Source organism: Girardinichthys multiradiatus, chromosome 18 (assembly GCF_021462225.1).
Source record: "Girardinichthys multiradiatus isolate DD_20200921_A chromosome 18, DD_fGirMul_XY1, whole genome shotgun sequence".
In the NCBI taxonomy this organism is placed as follows: Eukaryota; Metazoa; Chordata; class Actinopteri; order Cyprinodontiformes; family Goodeidae; genus Girardinichthys; species Girardinichthys multiradiatus.
This window is the reverse complement of record NC_061810.1, coordinates 21,351,843-21,370,949: the sequence shown is the minus strand read 5'-3', so window position 1 is coordinate 21,370,949 and position 19,107 is coordinate 21,351,843. Positions and strand designations below refer to the sequence as shown.

General features: G+C 39.1%; 1 protein-coding gene across 1 annotated transcript in view; it reads left to right on the top strand.

Moving 5' to 3' along the window:
- Positions 1–19,107, top strand: part of dner (delta/notch-like EGF repeat containing) — an 83,957-nt gene that overhangs the window by 20,679 nt on the left and 44,171 nt on the right. The window contains exons 2-3 of the mRNA XM_047392257.1: positions 16,577–16,924; positions 18,872–18,969. Coding sequence (XP_047248213.1) covers positions 16,577–16,924; positions 18,872–18,969 — 446 coding nt within the window. The remainder of the gene's footprint in view (positions 1–16,576; positions 16,925–18,871; positions 18,970–19,107) is intronic.

The window sequence follows — 19,107 nt, the reverse complement described above, 5'->3', positions numbered from 1 at the left end:
TTTATAGTTTATTTTTCTTTGAAAAACATAAATATGGGGCTAAATAAACAAGTTGACATGTTTGGCTAAATAAATGATGGTTTATTTAACATGACAGTTAAAAAGTGTGTAAAATATTCCTTGTGATTATTGGAGACAGCGTCTTTAAGCATATCCATGAAATAGACAGCTGATTAATAAACTGGCTCGGGGGGGGGGGGGGGGGGGGGGGGGAGTGTTGAAAGAAAAAAAAATTGTCTAAAACCTACAGGTGCAACAAACCCTGGAGGCGGAAATCTCAGGCAGAACCAGAACCATGAGAATAGAGCAGATGATCCAGAGGAATGAAGGGAACTGACTGGCTTAGAAGTTACTGGGGAGGTGGATGAGTTGCATGAGAACCAGGCGTGACTTATCTGGAGGACGCAGGGAAACTGAGGGAAGGTGACCATTAAACCCAGAAGTGAACACGGAGGAAATAGTCATATTTAGTAAATTACAATATGCTTTCTGAAGAGGCTAATTTGACTGATTTAAAAGTAACTTTTGTAAATAACCTTTAAGCAGGTATTAAACATATTTTTCTTTAGGCCCACATTTCTGTATTAAAATAGTTTTTATTGGTCTGATGTAATATTCTAATCTTACTTTGTTGTGTTTTCATTAGCTGTAAGTAAAACAAAATCACCATAATTAACGGAAATAAAGGCTTAAAAAACATCGGTCTCTGTATAGTTATTCTACATAATGTATTCACATTTATTAAAGGCTACGATGGGATTATAAATCAATTACACACACACACAGACTCAACCATTCACCTGTACCAATAATAAAGAGCCCAAGACAAAAAGGCTTAAAAAAGGTGTAAGTAAAAGGTAACAAAACATTGGTGGGTCAATGCTTGAGCTGGAGAGCCCATTACATTATCCAGATGTTGGAATGTGAAGTTCAAGTAATTCTGGGAAATGTGACAAAAGCTTTTATACTCGGGGTATTTCCTGGCCATTTTACAGCCATTATAACAAAATATGTCCATTAAAGCCTCGTTCTAACAGGGTTAACTGCAGTATGAGATGCATAGGAAGGTGATGTTGGAGCATTTTTGCACAAATTCTTGAACACCAGAAAAATGTCAGGCAGATACTCAACAATGTGACAGAACCAGCGAAGGTGTGTTACAGAATTCTGGACTTGTCAGACAAGTAGACTGTCTTGCTACACGAGACCATTAACACATTTTCCACTGTATATATATATATATAAGAGTAAAAATATTAAAGTTGCACCATGACGCATCAAACACTTAATGCAGCCTGTGCTCACAAAAAACATTTGAAAAACCTTAAAAAAAACTATTTTTTGTTTTATTTCTCTAATGTACATGAAAGTATGACTCAATTGTTTGTAGCTTCACTCAGTTATGATGTTAGAGGAACATTTCTAAGCTGATGTGGGTCTTAGGAAGAGTATTTTCACTTGTCTTCAAAGTCTTTGTGTCTTTTTTGAACTGCATCACTTTGTTCCTTTGTGCCACGTTTCAGTATTTTTTCTGTCAGCCAAACATGAGCTCAAACAAAAGACGTGTGCTTTACATTTAACACTAATTAATTAATTACATGCTGGCAGCATTGTTCAGCGCTTTCATGTGGGGATCTTCTTACAGTGAAAATTATCAAGTCAAATCCAAGGGATCAAACTTCATGAGCGGCAACAGGAGGGAAAATTAAAAAGGGGGGAACGACTCTTTTGAAGAATGATTTCCAAGCATTATTTTGTCACCCATCATGAATTAAATATTTTGTTTTAGCTGAATTGCTGCTGCTCATTATGCACTGCACATCAGAGACGAGAATCACTGCTGGCTATATAAAAGTTTAATTTGGTTCATTCAGCTAATTGCTGGGTGATTGATTATATAATTACTCTGTATTTGTTCCCTGGTTGTTATGCTCACACGACGGAGGTTGTAATTCTCGAATGTGGTGATGCAGAGTTATTCCCAGTTGTCATTCAATGGTGTGTTTGTGTGTGTGCGTGTGTGTGTGTGTGTGGGTACATGATTTGTACGCTGCGTGGTTGTATTTTCTCTTCTGCTTCATGTTTCCTGATATTTGCTCTGCTCCTCTGAGATTGCACAATGCACAGCGGTGCTCCAGTTTCTGCTTTCCGAATTCAGCAAACAGCAACTGACTGGGAAAAAAAAGCAATCGTCCAGCCTGAAAAAGAAGACCTGATCTAGATCAGGCCCATCAATATTTAATGACACTTCTCATTAGTAAAACATGAAAAACAAGACTCGTGTAGACACGTCACATGAAGCTACTGCTCAGGTTCTTTTGACTTGAAACAGATTTACTGCCTGAAAACAGATCCTCTACAAGGAACATGAAGAGCTGTAGTGATGGAAATGCATATTTATTGTTGACAAAGGAGCTTTAGAACAATTTCATGCCACAGTTTATACTAATAATGATTGCGAACTACTATTAAAAGACTTTAAGGTCATAATTTCAGTTCCTGATCACTTTGGTCCCCTCAAAGAAAAATTAAAAATATTAGCTTTTACCTCTTTTTTCTCAACCTTGATTTTTGTTTTTGTACATCTTTGGGCATTTTGCATTCATGTTTAAGTTGAGTCTTCATGTCATTAGCTGAACGATCTAGTCGTTAGAGCAACTCTCTCCTGTCTTATCTTGCTCAAATGAGTCGCGCTTTCAGCAGCAAAACAGCTGCTAAAGCATTGAAATGGAGTCATGACAATTCCCAAAGGGTTTGAGGCTGATGATCTCACTGCTGCTTAGTTAAATGAAAATGTTACATTTTCATTTACTTTAAGGAGTATTTAAAAAAAAAAAAGACATTTCACCAATGGGAGGTCTATAAAATGATTCATTTGCTGCTGAAGATTACGTTTCTGTACTGAGGTCCCACATTTAATTTAATCACCCTTATGTTACAATGGCTTGGACAAGATTAGGCATGAATCAGTATATTTTCTTTTAGTAAGATAACCTTGAGTAATAACATCCTGATTTCACTGTATTAACACAAACGCTTAAACTAAATATATAAAGTTATTTTGTGTTTTGTGTTTTTTAAACTGAAAACAACAATTATTCCTACTGTTGCTATAATGGAAACATCGGTTATTTACATAATTTTAATGCTATACAAATATTCATTTAATTATTGCTCTTTTGACTCTGATCAGGGGTGAACATAATGATCAAATAATAAAGATTGTTTGATGTTTTTGTCTAGTGTTTGTTCCTATCTGACTGTAATGCATTGCTGTCACGACAAGTTGGCGGTAATGCAAGACCAGGGACTGATGGTTTAGTGTTTTTTTTTTTTACTTGCAATGTGTAACCATTCTTGCAATGACTGTAAAATAATTGTCAAATAGGTTGCATTAGCTTTTGTGTTTGAAATGTTCATCCTTTTCAAATAAACCAGCAGATATTAGCTGCTGGATTAGTCCAGACCAACTGCTCCGCTGGCTAGTATACAGTCAGCTGCCTGATAGACATGCTTCTCCTAGCTTGTCAAATGTAGTTTTAAAACAGCTTTGCCTTGAAAGACCGATAGGTGTTGCTCCTCTAAGTTTCCACATTGTGACGGTCAATGTCTTAACGGGCAGGAGTATTTCCACACGGATGAATTGGTTTGTCTTGTAAGCATACTAACAGTAAATGACCTTTCATCTAAATAATAGCAGAGAAAATGGATTCAGTAGTCTCGTTACTTTATTCAGCATATCCACATTTAAAGGTGCACTCTGGAAGTGTTCGGTCGGAATTCAATGAAATTCAATTCAGTTTATTTATATAGCGCCAATTCACAACACATGTCGTCTCAAGGCACTTCACAACAGTCAGGTTCATACATTCCAATTAATCCTAACCACTGAACAGTGCAGTCAGATTCAGTTATTTATTCAAATTGGATAAAACGTTTTTCTATCTAAGGAAACTCAGCAGATTGCATCCAGTCAGAGACTTGCAGCATTCCCTCCTCCCGGATGAGCATGTAGAGACAGTGGACAGTCACTGGCGTTGACTTTGCAGCAATCCCTCATACTGAGCATGCATGTAGCAACAGTGGAGAGGAAAAACTCCCTTTTAACAGGAAGAAACCTCCAGCAGAACCAGGCTCAGTGTGAGCGGCCATCTGCCACGACCGACTGGGGGTTTGAGAGAACAGAGCAGAGACACAAAGAGAACAAAGAAGCACTGATCCAGGAGTACTTTCTATGGGAAGGAAAAGTAAATGTTAATGGATGAGCTCCTTTAGTTGTTCCACCTAGAAAGAAAGAACAGATAAACTCTGAGCCAGTTTTCAAGGTTAGAGTCTGAAAGAGAGGACATAGAGTTAGTCACAGCAAAAGTTCAGTCAATTGTTATGTTTGGGAGAGAGAAAGGGTTAAACACTGAAAAACAGGTCCAAGTGGATCATCGGTAGAAGGTGAGCATTAAGTTGTTGCCAGCAGCAGCTTGGACGATTCCCCTCTCCAGAAAGGTGTCACAGTCAGACACAGAGTCAGGCCAGGTGTAGCTTCTAGGAAGCGAAAAGAGAGAGAACATAAAGTTAAAAACTGAAATAACAGCAAATAATGCAAAATTGGAGAGTAGTGTGAGAATGTAGCGAAGAGAGTTGTCATGATTTGTTGGTGTTTTTGGGTTCTTCTTATTATTATTCATGATAGATTTTGAATCATGCTTCTGTCATTTTCCTGTTCATGCTTTAGTTTTTGTCTTCTAGTTCATGTTTTGTCAAGTTACAGTACAGACCAAACGTTTGGACACACCTTCTCATTCAAAGAGTTGTCTGTATTTTCATGACTATGAATATTGTAGCTTCACACTGAAGGCATCAAAACTATGAATTAACACATGTGGAATTATATACTGAACAAAAAAGTGTGAAACAACTGAAAATATGTCTTATATTTTAGGTTCTTCATAGTTACCACCTTTTGCTTTGATTACTGCTCCGCACACTCTTGGTATTCTGTTGATGAGCTTCAAGAGGTAGTCACCTGAAATGGTTTTCCAACAGTCTTGAAGGAGTTTCCAGAGATGCTTAGCACTTGTTGGCCCTTTTGCCTTCTCTCTGTGGTCCAGCTCACCCCAAACCATCTTGATTGGGTTCAGGTCCGGTGACTGTGGAGACCAGTTCATCACTCTCCTTCTTGGTCAAATAGCTCTTACACAGCCTGGAGGTGTGTTTGGGGTCATTGTCCTGTTGAAAAATAAATGATGGTCCAACTAAACGCCTAACCGGAAGGAATAGCATGCCGCTGCCAGATGCTGTGGTAGCCATGCTGGTTCAGTATGACTTCAATTCTTAAAGTAATGATGGCCACTCGTTTTTCTTTACTTAACTGCTTTTTTCTTGCCATAATACAAATTCTAACAGTCTATTCAGTAGGACTATCAGCTGTGTACTACATCCACCTCCTGCACAACACAACGGATGGTCCCAATCCCATTTATAAGGCTTGAAATCCCACTTATTAAACCTGACAGGGCACACCTGTGAAGTGAAAACCATTTCAGGTGACTACCTCTTGAAGCTCTTCAACAGAATACCAAGAGTGTGTGGAGCAGTAATCAAAGCAAAAGGTGGCTACTTTGAAGAACCTAGAATATAAGACATATTTTCAGTTGTTTCACACTTTATTGTTCAGTATATAATTCCACATGTGTTAATTCATAGTTTTGATGCCTTCAGTGTGAAGCTACAATATTCATAGTCATGAAAATAAAGAAAACTCTTTGAATGAGAAAGTGTGTCCAAACTTTTGGTGTGTACTGTAGGTTTTTGGATCTGGTTACGCTTTAGTTTCATGTTTTTCTAGTTATGTTTTTATTAGTTTGTATCCTTGAATTCCTGTTTTGCTCCAGTCACGTTTTGTTCTCTCCTGTCAATTAACTTTATTCGGTTCACCTGCACCATGTCAATCAGTCTTCCTGCTTCTCTTGTGTCATGCCCTATAAATACTCTGCTGTTATGTTTACTCTTCGTGGAAACATTCACAGTTCATAGTTCATTGCTCACGCCAAGCCTGTTTTTTCCTGCCTGTCCATGCCTGCTTCTGCCACCACCTGTGAGTGCGTTTTTTGTTGTTGAATTAAATCTGGTTACTCACCACCAATGGTTCCTGTCCATCTGCATTCCGGGGTCCTCCGCTACACAAACTCTGACAAGAGTGAAAGTGGTCGTTATGTCCTCCAGCAGCCTAACCCTATAGCAGCATAACTACAGAGATAGCTCAGGATAACCTAAGCCACTCTAACCTATAAGCTTTATAAAAAAGGAAAGTTTTAAGCCTAGCCTTAAAAGTAGACAGGGTGTCTGCCTCACGGACTAAAACTGGGAGCTGGTTCCACAGGAGAGGAGCCTGATAACTAAAAGATCTGCCTCCCATTCTACTTCTAGAGACTCTAGGAACCACCAGTAAACCCGCAGTCTGAGAACGAAGTGCTCTGTTAGGAACATATGGAACCATCAGATCTCTGATGTATGATGGCGCTAGATCATTAAGGGCTTTATATGTGAGGAGGAGAATTTTAAATTCTATTCTGGATTTAACAGGGAGTCTTCTTGATTCTTCCTTGACTCTGTTTGTTCTTTAATGTTCTCTGACAAACCCCTGAGGCCTTCACAGAACAGCTGAACACCCCAAAACTGAAACTGGTCAGGGAGGATGCTAAGACAGAAAAAATAAAAGAGCAGGAGGAATTTCTGTGAGCAAAAGAGAAGTGTTGTAAAACAGACACCTTTTCTTCCACAGAAGGCATCCAGTCATGGCTTCAAATCCCCCAAACCCTTGCAGGAGACTTTCTTATGGTCTGATGAAACCAAAGATAAACCACAATTCTGAATGGGCACAAAAACAACACAGCACATCACCAAAAGAGCACCGTGCCCATCGTGAAATACAGTTATGGCAGCATCATGCTCTGTGGTTGCTTTTGTTAATATAGACCCTGACTTTTTTAAGGTTGATGAAGTCAGAAATACCAAATACCTGTCAGTTAGGCACAAAACTTTCCTGCGTCTGCTAAAAAGTTGTAGTAAGAAAGAGAGATTTTATTTTTCAGCATCAAAGTGAATGCAAGAACACAATCAAAATTCCAAAAAATGACTTCACTGGAAGAAAATGTAAGTTTTTAAATGGCCTAGTCAGAATCTGGAACTAAATTAAAGAAACAATTTAGTGGGATCTCCTAAAGAGGGCTGTAGACTAGGAAAGATGTCCTCGCAATCTGATAGTTCTGGAGAACCTTGTCCTAACTTTCCCTTCTTTGACCCGTCAATCAATAATCCCAATAATCCCTGCCAACAGATGGGACATGTTAGCGTGCACAATAAGTCCTCCACAGAACATGCAAAAAAATAAATGAATAAATAAATGGTCAAACCTCGTAGTTGCACAGGTCACCACACATCCAACAATTTACATCAGGTATGGTAGCTGAAATGGGCCAACAGAGAGATTATTTGCTCAGATGATTACCATGAGGTTTTTACCACTGTCACTATAGGTACCACATAGTTTTTTAGTACATGCTTTGACAGTACACACATCTGCCTGAACCGATAAGTAAACCGAGCAGCTTAATTCTTGTTTCTTTTTTTTTCATTCTTAAGTAACAGTTAAAGTTTAATCCCTAGTAAGTCATGATCCTCTAACCTTTGCTGCTGCAAATGTTTTCTACATTAAGTAAAATGTAAAATGAATTATATAAGTTACCATTTCAAGAGAGGAACTGCAAATGTTTTTTTGTTTTTGTTTTGCTATTTAGAACTTTTATATAATTCGGCACCGAAACATTGGCGATCAGACCCGGATGATAACTTCTCAAATCACTGGACTCTGCTATAGATGCACACTGTCAGGCTAAACGTTATTGTAGAAATGTAAGAATAGAGTGTACTGACTCCAAATATGACAAACAAAGGTGCACTGGACCGATAAAAAATTTAAAGCCACAAATTTTGTTAATCATTTTATCATAGGCACATTTCTGCTGGTTATCAGAAGATGTAAGGTTGTAAATGTTGCACTCAGATAAAACAGCATTGCTGTAACCCACAGCTCAATTGTTTTAGCTAACATTTTAAATATAGATGAACTCAAAAAAAAACAAAATTTTCTCTGGGAGAACCTCATACAGTCTAGTAGAAGTATTATCTACATATTCAGTCAGCCATTTGTGAGTATCTGTGTTGCGCAGAAGCTGGAAAACAGCAGCAGCATTTAGCCTCTGTAAATATGTCACTGCGTGAATAAGAACAGTGTAACAAATGTGTGCAAGTGCAAATATGTCTCACCACTTGAACGTATCTCTGTGCGTCCTGTAAATCTACAGGAGTAATAGCCTCCCTTCTTTAAAATGAACCCATGAAGACTGTGAGTAAGCAGTGTTGCTGTTTTCCTCCGCCTGGCTGTATTGATCCTTTCTCCTCGGGGGCGACCATCTCAAATTAGAGAGGGGATCACGGCACCTTGCGAAGCAATTAATTTGGCCTTGGAGGATCTCTTTGTTCTGTTTGTTGGTGCGTGCGAGGATATGGGTAAAGTGGTTATTATCAGCTGCTTTGAAGGAATTGATTCACATGTTTTCCCAGAGCCTGCAGCATATAAACAAAGAAAAGCAGAATGACGCAAAGAGATAGGCCTAAATACATGAATTCTTAAACCAGCAGAGAAAATGCATAGAAAATGAAAAGTTTCCTGTGTAGTATGTAGTTGTACACTCATTGCATCAAAATGTTGCTAATTATACAGTTAAGCCCAAAATTATTCATAACCCAGGCAGATTTAGATTTCAACAAATATTTTTAGTTGACCAACATGTTTCCTCTGGCTGGAAAGGATATAGACGTGTGTCAAATTACGATATTACAATGTGCCATGCATTTGAGCCTAAAGAGAAACAATTATTTGACTTACTTTCATGTTATCCAAAAGGGAATGTCTGAAATCATTCATACCCACAGCAAATTGTTAGAATCTGTGGGAAAATTCAAGGTTCTACATTATTCCCAATAGTCTGTACTGCTTTAAAGCATCCTAATTATCCTGATTAATTGGGAAGAGTTACTTTCATCATGTCAACAGGCAAAAAAACAGCAGCTCTCTATAGTTGGTTTGTGGCAGGTTCAGGTTTTATTAAAGCTCTGTAATAGATGAAGGCTAAGTGGCCATTCTAAAATGGAGTTTAAACGAAAATTCACAATGAAAGACTCACCTTCACCACCTCCACCTTCCAATGACTCTTCTGTGCATCTCCCGGTCTTCCAATCAGCATCCTGTCCGTCTGATTCTCCATCCATTCACCTTCCGACGCCTTGTTTTTAAAGGACCTTCAGCTGTGTTCATCCTCGCCTGTCAGCTGAGCTCATCCCTCCTCCACCCCACCTCCACCATCTTTCTTCTCATCTACTCCTGGCTTCCTCGCTCCCTGGCCGCCAATCCACCACCAGTGTCGGATCAGGGGGAAGACATCTCTAAATCTAAACCTTACAAATGATCATCTTTGCTCATGTCATTCTCAGCATTCATGTCTTCCTCCCGGGTCCGAGCGGCAAAGAAATAACCATGTAATTTCTCATCATTAAAACTTTTCTAATTGCCATCCCTTTCTTTGTGAGTCTTTTCAGATTGAAATGCCCTGTAGTTTGAATGTGTGCATGCATGGTTGTTTGTCCATGTGTTGCCCAGCAAAGTACCCTGCCTCTCACACACTGAATGCTGCATATCGGCACGGTTGGCGAGCCTGTCCTGGAGAACCCCCTGGGCTGTTTTGTACTCCCAGTCCGTCCCGCTTACATACATACATAGTCATGGAAATGTGTTCTGAACTTTTAGAGTGCATTTTTAGACTAACTGGCTTCACAATGCCATCTCATCTCCAAAACTCTAGGATACTTAAATGTCTTTCCTTCATAAGGCTTGGATTTTCTTGTAATCTTTTAACATGGATGTTCAGGAAATTTGTTGTTCAACAGTTTATTTATGTGGTCATTTTCCTGGGCATAGAAGACTTACTCTGGAGTACGAGCCAGTATAAAGGGTCTGAATATTATAGAAGGTAACTTAAGTTGTAAAGACACTACAGTATAAGTTTAAGACAACATTTTATTTTTCATGGTATTGACTCTTTGGTTTAGAGACAAAACTGGAGTGACACAAGAAAAAGGTCATGAGATGGACTCCAGTGCTCCCTGAAACTCAGGAAAGACAGAGTTACTGTCCTCTAAAGGTTTATAAATTCAGACTGTGAGAGGACATAAGAGCATCGAACTGTGCGAGCGTGAGAGTGAACTGTGAAAGCATAAAAAGTTTGTCAGAAGAGCAAAGAGTCGAAGATTCACAGAGAGATTAGCACTAATGAGCTGTGACTTTAGCCGTGGAGAGAACAGATTGTTAATGAGTCTTTGTTTCTCTGCCACTCACTGTTTCTCTCACAGGCTCACATCTGTACGCAGCAAGGGGGATTAACTATGAGAATCATTACAAACTCTCTGTTTTCTTTCTTTCTGTTTGTTTGTCGGGTTTTATTACAATTATATACTAGCAACTGGACAGCTGAATCTTCAGATACCTGAGGCTTGCTTCTCTACTGCTATAAAAAAGTATCACTTAATAATAAGCAAAACAGGATTACAGACATTCTTAGGCGTAAATCTGTTAAGTGAGCCAAACAAAAGATAACAATTTCGAGCAATGAATTCATCTCTCATTTTCAGTATAAGAAACAAAAGGTTTTCTCTTGAGGTGATTAATAATTTATTGAGTAAACAGGGATGGAGGAGGGTGTCAGTGAGCATTTTTCTCACTGCTTCATTGTGGATGAAATTTTATTTCACCTGAAAATACAAGTGCGTAGATTAAGCATGGGCCAGTATGGGATTCTCATGGTATGATAACTTAATAATTAAAATAGCACAATTTCACAGGATCATGCAGCTAGAATATTATAATTATAGTTATGGTAATAGTATCACATTGATTGTTTTGTTGTAAAGCAGAATTAGAATAAACACTTATTAACTAAATAATAAGTTAGTAATCTATTATTTGTTTTTGTATCTTTTCTTGTTCGGTGACCTTGCGTGACTTGAAAAGCGGCATCAAATAATATGCATTATTATTATTATTATTATTATTATTATTATTTTGTTATTGACAAATTTAGTGGTATTTTTAAATGTTTATTGTGTTTCTAGTGGTTTTGCTCTTGAGAGAGTAACACTGGTATAACAAGCTTGGAGACTTGACAAACTCGCACCCTATAGAGGGATTTATAAGTGCTGTTACAAGTCCAGTCTACCTGCAATTCCCCAAGGTGCTATAAAATATCCTACCCTCACCCTTGGAACAAAAACGGTAATTGAAAACACATAATGTTTTTTGGCAGCATTCATATTCAGTACAGACCAAAGGTTTGGACACACCTTCTCATTCAAAGAGTTGTCTTTATTTTCATGACTATGAATATTGTAGCTTCACACTGAAGGCATCAAAACTATGAATTAACACATGTGGAATTATATACTGAACAAAAAAGTGTGAAACAACTGAAAATATGTCTTATATTCTAGGTTCTTCAAAGTAGCCACCTTTTGCTTTGATTACTGCTCCACACACTCTTGGTATTCTGTTGATGAGCTTCAAGAGGTAGTCACCTGAAATGGTTTTCACTTCACAGGTGTGCCCTGTCAGGTTTGATAAGTGGGATTTCAAGGCTTATAAATGGGGTTGTGCAGGAGATGGATACAGTACACAGCTGATAGTCCTACTGAATAGACTGTTAGAATTTGTATTATGTCAAGAAAAAAGCAGCTAAGTAAAGAAAAACGAGTGGCCATCATTACTTTAAGAAATGAAGGTCAGTCAGTCCGAACAATTGGGAAAACTTTGAAAGTGTCCCCAAGTGCAGTTGCAAAAACCATCAAGCGCTACAAAGAAACTGGATCACATGAGAACCGCCCCAGGAAAGGAAGACCAAGAGTCACCTCTGCTGCGGACGATAAGTTCATCCAAGTCACCAGCCTCAGAAATCGCAGGTTAACAGCAGCTCAGATTAGAGAACAGGTCAATGCCACACAGAGTTCTAGCAGCAGACACATCTCTAGAACAACTGTTAAGAGGAGTCTGTATGAATCAGGCCTTCATGGTAAAATAGCTGCTAGGAAACCACTGCTGAGGACAGGCAACAAGCAGAAGAGATTTGTTTGGGCTAAAGAACACAAGGAATGGACATTAGACCAGTGGAAATCTGTGCTTTGGTCTGATGAGTCCAGGTTTGAGATCTTTGGTTCCAACCACCGTGTTTTTGTACGGCGCAGAAGATGTGAACGGATGGACTCTACATGCCTGGTTCCCACCGTGAAGCATGGAGGAGGAGGTGTGATGGTGTGGGGGTGCTTTGCTGGTGACACTGTTGGGGATTTATTCAAAATTGAAGGCATACTGAACCAGCATGGCTACCACAGCATCTTGCAGCAGCATGCTATTCCATCCGGTTTGCATTTAGTTGGACCATCATTTATTTTTCAACAGGACAATGACCCCAAACACACCTCCAGGCTGTGTAAGGGCTATTTGACCAAGAAGGAGAGTGATGGGGTGCTGCGCCAGATGACCTGGCCTCCACAGTCACTGGACCTGAACCCAATCGAGATGGTTTGGGGTGAACTGGACCACAGAGTGAAGGCAAAAGGGCCAACAAGTGCTAAGCATCTCTGGGAACTCCTTCAAGACTGTTGGAAAATAATTTCAGGTGACTACCTCTTGGAGCTCATCAACAGAATGCCAAGAGTGTGGAGCAGTAATCAAAGCAAAAGGTGGCTACTTTGAAGAACCTAGAATATAAGACATATTTTCAGTTGTTTCACACTTTTTTGTTCAGTATATAATTCCACATGTGTTAATTCATAGTTTTGATGCCTTCAGTGTGAAGCTACAATATTCAGTCATGAAAATAAAGAAAACTCTTTGAATGAGAAGGTGTGTCCAAATTTTGGTCTGTATTGTAGATGGACTTCTCCGCTTCTGACTTACCCTTCCCATTTTTCCACACACCTGTATGACCAGAATACTTTTTATTAGGACACCATGCAGTGGTTTTGAAGTCTCACTTTTCTCCACATAATCAATCTGTGATTTTTACATGAGGGCAAACTCTATCAGTCCACAGTGTGCAACAAATTTTCCAGCAACTGGACATCTTTGTCCGTACAAAGTAAAATCAAGGTAATGCTACACATACAGGTCCTTCTCAAAATATTCGCATATTGTGATAAAGTTCATTATTTTCCATAATGCAATGATGTAAATTTAACATTCATATATTTTAGATTCATTGCACACTAACTGAAATATTTCAGGTCTTTTATTGTCTTAATACAGATGATTTTGGCATACAGTTCATGAAAACCCAAAATTACTGTCTCACAAAATTAGCATATTTCATCCGACCAATAAAAGAAAAGTGTTTTTAATACAAAAAACGTCAACCTTCAAATAATCATGTACAGTTATGCACTCAATACTTGGTCGGGAATCCTTTTGCAGAAATGACTGCTTCAATGCGGCGTGGCATGGAGGCAATCAGCCTGTGGCACTGCTGAGGTCTTATGGAGGCCCAGGATGCTTCGATAGCGGCCTTTAGCTCATCCAGAGTGTTGGGTCTTGAGTCTCTCAACGTTCTCTTCACAATATCCCACAGATTCTCTATGGGGTTCAGGTCAGGAGAGTTGGCAGGCCAATTGAGCACAGTGATACCATGGTCAGTAAACCATTTACCAGTGGTTTTGACACTGTGAGCAGGTGCCAGGTCGTGCTGAAAAATGAAATCTTCATCTCCATAAAGCTGTTCAGCAGATGGAAGCATGAAGTGCTCCAAAATCTCCTGATAGCTAGCTGCATTGACCCTGCCCTTGATGAAACACAGTGGACCAACACCAGCAGCTGACACGGCACCCCGGACCATCACTGACTGTGGGTACTTGACACTGGACTTCTGGCATTTTGGCATTTCCTTCTCCCCAGTCTTCCTCCAGACTCTGGCACCTTGATTTCCGAATGACATGCAGAATTTGTTTCATCCGAAAAAAGTACTTTGGACCACTGAGCAACAGTCCAGTGCTGCTTCTCTGTAGCCCAGGTCAGGCGCTTCTGCCGCTGTTTCTGGTTCAAAAGTGGCTTGACCTGGGGAATGCGGCACCTGTAGCCCATTTCCTGCACACGCCTGTGCACGGTGGCTCTGGATGTTTCTACTCCAGACTCAGTCCACTGCTTTCGCAAGTCCCCCAAGGTCTGGAATCGGCCCTTCTCCACAATCTTCCTCAGGGTCCGGTCACCTCTTCTCGTTGTGCAGCGTTTTCTGCCACACTTTTTCCTTCCCACAGACTTCCCACTGAGGTGCCTTGATACAACACTCTGGGAACAGCCTATTCGTTCAGAAATCTCTTTCTGTGTCTTTCCCTCTTGCTTGAGGGTGTCAATAGTGGCCTTCTGGACAGCAGTCAGGTCGGCAGTCTTACCTATGATTGGGGTTTTGAGTGATGAACCAGGCTGGGAGTTTTAAAGGCCTCAGGAATCTTTTGCAGGTGTTTAGAGTTAACTCGTTGATTCAGATGATTAGGTTCATAGCTCGTTTAGAGACCCTTTTATTGATATGCTAATTTTGTGAGATAGGAATTTTGGGTTTTCATGAGCTGTATGCCAAAATCATCCGTATTAAGACAATAAAAGACCTGAAATATTTCAGTTAGTGTGCAATGAATCTAAAATATATGAATGTTAAATTTTCATCATGACATTATGGAAAATAATGAACTTTATCACAATATGCTAATATTTTGAGAAGGACCTGTATGGTGGATAGAAGGAAAGTGAAAATACTGCAGCCAAACAACCTCTCAGAGCAAATATCGATTTAATCCGATCTGCTGCTGTCAGCAAAAGTTCTATACAGACAGAGGACACGTTGAATGTAAAAACTGCGGTAAAGGAAAGCATTTTCTTTTTTGATAACATTTATTCTCAAATACAATGGCTGTGGTTGCCTTGGTGGTCTATGTATTTACTTCCTGCTTAAGCTATCGGTAGTGGCCGTAGCATGAACCCCATTTCCTGCTTTTGCCTAAGGTTTAGGTGTTTCTGCCCCCTAAATCAAATACTCCAACTGTTTCATAATCCTGGGCCAAAACATGTTCTCAGTGAAGACATGTTCTTTAGTGGGTGTGGAAAAATCCTGCCTCTTCAAATGTTTACAAATATTAAGAACAGAAATGCAGCAAGCATTATTTTCATGATAGTTTTCCTCCGTATCCAGGTCTGTGCGTAACACCCTAGTCATTTCTGTCCAATGGGAGCAATGATTGTCACACGTGTTGCTTTGTTTAAAACTTATAGTTCTCTTGCAAAAAGTACAATTAAACAAAAACAATAAAGTCCACTTTTGGTTCGGACCAAACAAGTGGACCAAAGGACTTTCCTGGTGTGAATACACCCTAAGAAAAAAATTAAACAGTGGTTACCTTGTTTTCAGATCGAAATCCAGGAAATGTGTCATCATCCAGATATGGTCTCTAAAGACTCTTTTTATTTAAAAAAAATAACACTGTTTGAAATAACTTATTTGCTTTGAAAACAAATGGAAAACCCGATTGTGATTTAGTTATGTGTCATACTTTAAAAATATATGCACTTATAATAACTGTCTTTGTGAGCTGAAGTTCACTTTCTGAAAGAAATAACAGAGTGCAAACAAAACAGCTACTAGATATAATTGTTACACTATTTTTAAGTGCAAAATATCTGCAGAGTGAAAATGCAGCTCAGTTGGAGATAATAATAAAGTAAGAATTAGCAGAATAAACAGGCTACACAGTAAAAATGTTAGCTTCTTCTCACCCCTGTTTAGTCAGGATTTTTTAATTGAAACAAATAAACAATGTTGTCCTTTGTAGTAGAAGGATTAACATCAGCCATGCAGAAAGCAGATTGCTATGAAGTCAACAAACAAGGCAGTTGAACAGCAGGTCTTCTAGAAAACACATCCAAGAGCACAGGGGAGAAATATTAGAACAGGTAGAAACAGTTAACTAGATGTAACGCACATATTCTTGCTGATATCCAAAAACAATGGAAGTAAACAACTTAAATTCAGAAAAAGATAACCATAAACAAGAACTTCTCAGATAAAACTCATTCAAAATGAGACAAAAAACACAGCTTAAACATTTATAATATAGAGTCCATAAAACCAGGAAACACGGGTAATATTAGAAGTACACATAACCATACACTGCTAAGCACACTTTAGATATTAACACATTGAATACTAACTAACTAATATTAATACATTTAAAGTGAAACCAGTGAAACCTGTTTCTTGCCACTTTTTGCCAGCACAGTAAAAATCTGTCAAACAAGAAGCCGACGCAGTGCTGAGAACAGCAGTGAGGATCCCAGTGAGATAATTATGCTTTCGTTGTGTTTCCTCCTCTGACTTTGACTCCACTGTGTTTTCTGTTGTGTTTTTCTTGTTTATTCTCTCCATTATCTCAGTTTTTCACAGACCCCTGTGCCAGCAGCCCTTGTCTCCATGGAAACTGCAGCCGGAGCGAAGGAGGGGAGGAGGGCGAGCCAGCCTACTCGTGCGAGTGCACAGAAGGCTACGAAGGAGAGAGGTGCGATCAGATCTTGTTAGACCTGCCGCCCGCCGCCGACTGGGGTCCCGCCACCCCCTCTGCTCCCGAGCTGGCCACACTGGTAACATCCACCACAATGGGCACAGCTCCACACCAGCAGCCAACCACGGTCCCAGTCGCCACCACACTGGCACCTCCCACCCTGCAGCCGTGGCAGCCCAAGCCAGGGCAGAGGCTGCTGGTCGTGCAATGGGATGCTGACAGGGTGAGAATGTCTACACTAAACCTCGGCTCCAGTAGGCTTACAGTGCTGTGAAAAACTATTTCCCCTTGCCAAGGGCAACAAAAACTATCCAAACCAACCTGGACCTATGTGAAAAATTAATTGTACCATAAACTATAAAGTGTTTGGATAAACTGGCAATGAGTCTTTTACATTGCTGTGGAGGAATTTGGTCCCACACTTCTTTGCCGAAGTGTTCTAATTTGGTCTATTTAAGGTCACTGACAACATCTCAATCAGATTTAATTTGTCAGACTTTGACTAGGCCAATCCAAAACCTTCTTTTTTAACCATTTAGAGGTGCACTTTTGATTATTCTCCTGCTGCATAAAGTACTGAGCTTATCTTTAGTTCACAAACTGATGGCCGGATATTGTCTGTAAGGAATTTTTGATTTAGAGCAGAATTCACAGTATCATCAATTCACAACACGTGATGCAGTTTTTCTAAAATGCTGAGAGTTTTACACCAGATGCAACAGGATGCACACCTATCGAAAAGTTCCCCTCATAAGTCCACAAAATAATTTTCCAAAAGCCTTGAGGAAGAATGCCCAAGATTTGGGCATTTGTGAGGGTATCCTTTGTGTTTTTGTTGGTCAGCAGTGGTTCTGACCTTGAAACTCTCATGGGGGTTGCCCACTCTCTTTTTTATTGCTGAATAATGTACCAGCACCATAGCTGGTGCAAGTGAGGCACACACCCCTTTAGATGTTAAAGGTTCCAACACAGTCTTGAAAAGTATGAAATTAAAATTTATAATTTATCTGGATAAGTATGGAAAAAAAAATCTAAACTCCATTCTTTATTTTATAGAGTAAAATTCAAAAAATGAAATCCTGAAATAAGCAAAGGACTTTATACATTAATTTCAATGTAAATTACTTCCATTATCTTTGATTTGCCACATCATGCTTGAAGTTTTAGTCCAATTAATTTATTGTCTTGTTTTTTTCAGCTAAATGCTCATTCAGAAAATGAAAACATGCATCTTTACCACATTTTGGCCTCCAGATGCTCTTAAATCAAGGTTATAAGCTCTGTTTTAAATGACAATAACATCAACACAAATATAATAATGGTGTGATAAATCACAAACTGCTTTATAAAATCCTATTCGTCATGTAGGATAATCTAGGAGTTATAGATTTTGACGCAGAGCTGATCTAAATTGGCCCAGATGCCAAAACAGCTGTGAAATGGCCCTTTGTTTCACTGCCTAACCGGAAGTCCGCCTCTGCATATTGTTGTTTCAAGATTTGTTTCAAGATTGCATATGTTTATATAGTTATTAGTTGCTGCAAAACAATCGAGAAATTTCCGTGTGGAAAAGTATGGATTTTTGATAGAAAAATGTGTAGGAGCCGTGGATGCTATACTGAGGTCTTTTGAGGCTTCCTGGATGAGTTGTGGATTGACTCTTGGTGTAATTTTGGTACACCCTCCACTCCTGGTTCTACACCACTGTTCCATATTTTCTATTTGTGAATAATGTCTCTCACTGTTTGTTTCTGAGTTGTTCTTGAATTTCTTTAGATTGAGGCATAATGTGTTTTTAAAAAATATATATCTTTTAACCTACTTTATTTTACCAGACAGATTCTATTTAATGATTTTCTGATTTTATAGGTCTGGCAATAGTCAGATCTTGGATGTGGCTCATGAAATTAAACTCGGTTTTCCATAAACAAAGCGGTGATCACAGGTAACTCATGGTTTAACTAATGGAAAAATTTCTTTTCACATACAGCTAGGTTGGTTTGGATAATTGTTTTCACCCTGAATAAATGAATATCAAAAGTTTTTTTTCAAGTCATCTTTGTCTGATTTTTACATTTATTTAATGACCTGAAACATTTAAGTTAATTTTCACAGAACTGTATATTGAAAATGTAAACTTACACTTCTGTGTCAATGGTTTATGCCTCAGGTCACTGAGGGGCTGCACTGTGTGAGCTCTGAGCTCTGTGAGCTGACATCAGGAACCCTGACTCTGTCTCTGGAGGTGCCTGAAGAGACTGTCGTGAAGTAAGATTAACATCATGAAGCTTTTAAAACTGACAGCTGCCCTTATAAATGCAGGGTTGGTTTAACTTTTGCAACAAGCCAAGAAAATCCAGCCTACTCTTATTTTAAAGTTTACATCAGCCGCAGTTTACACACCAG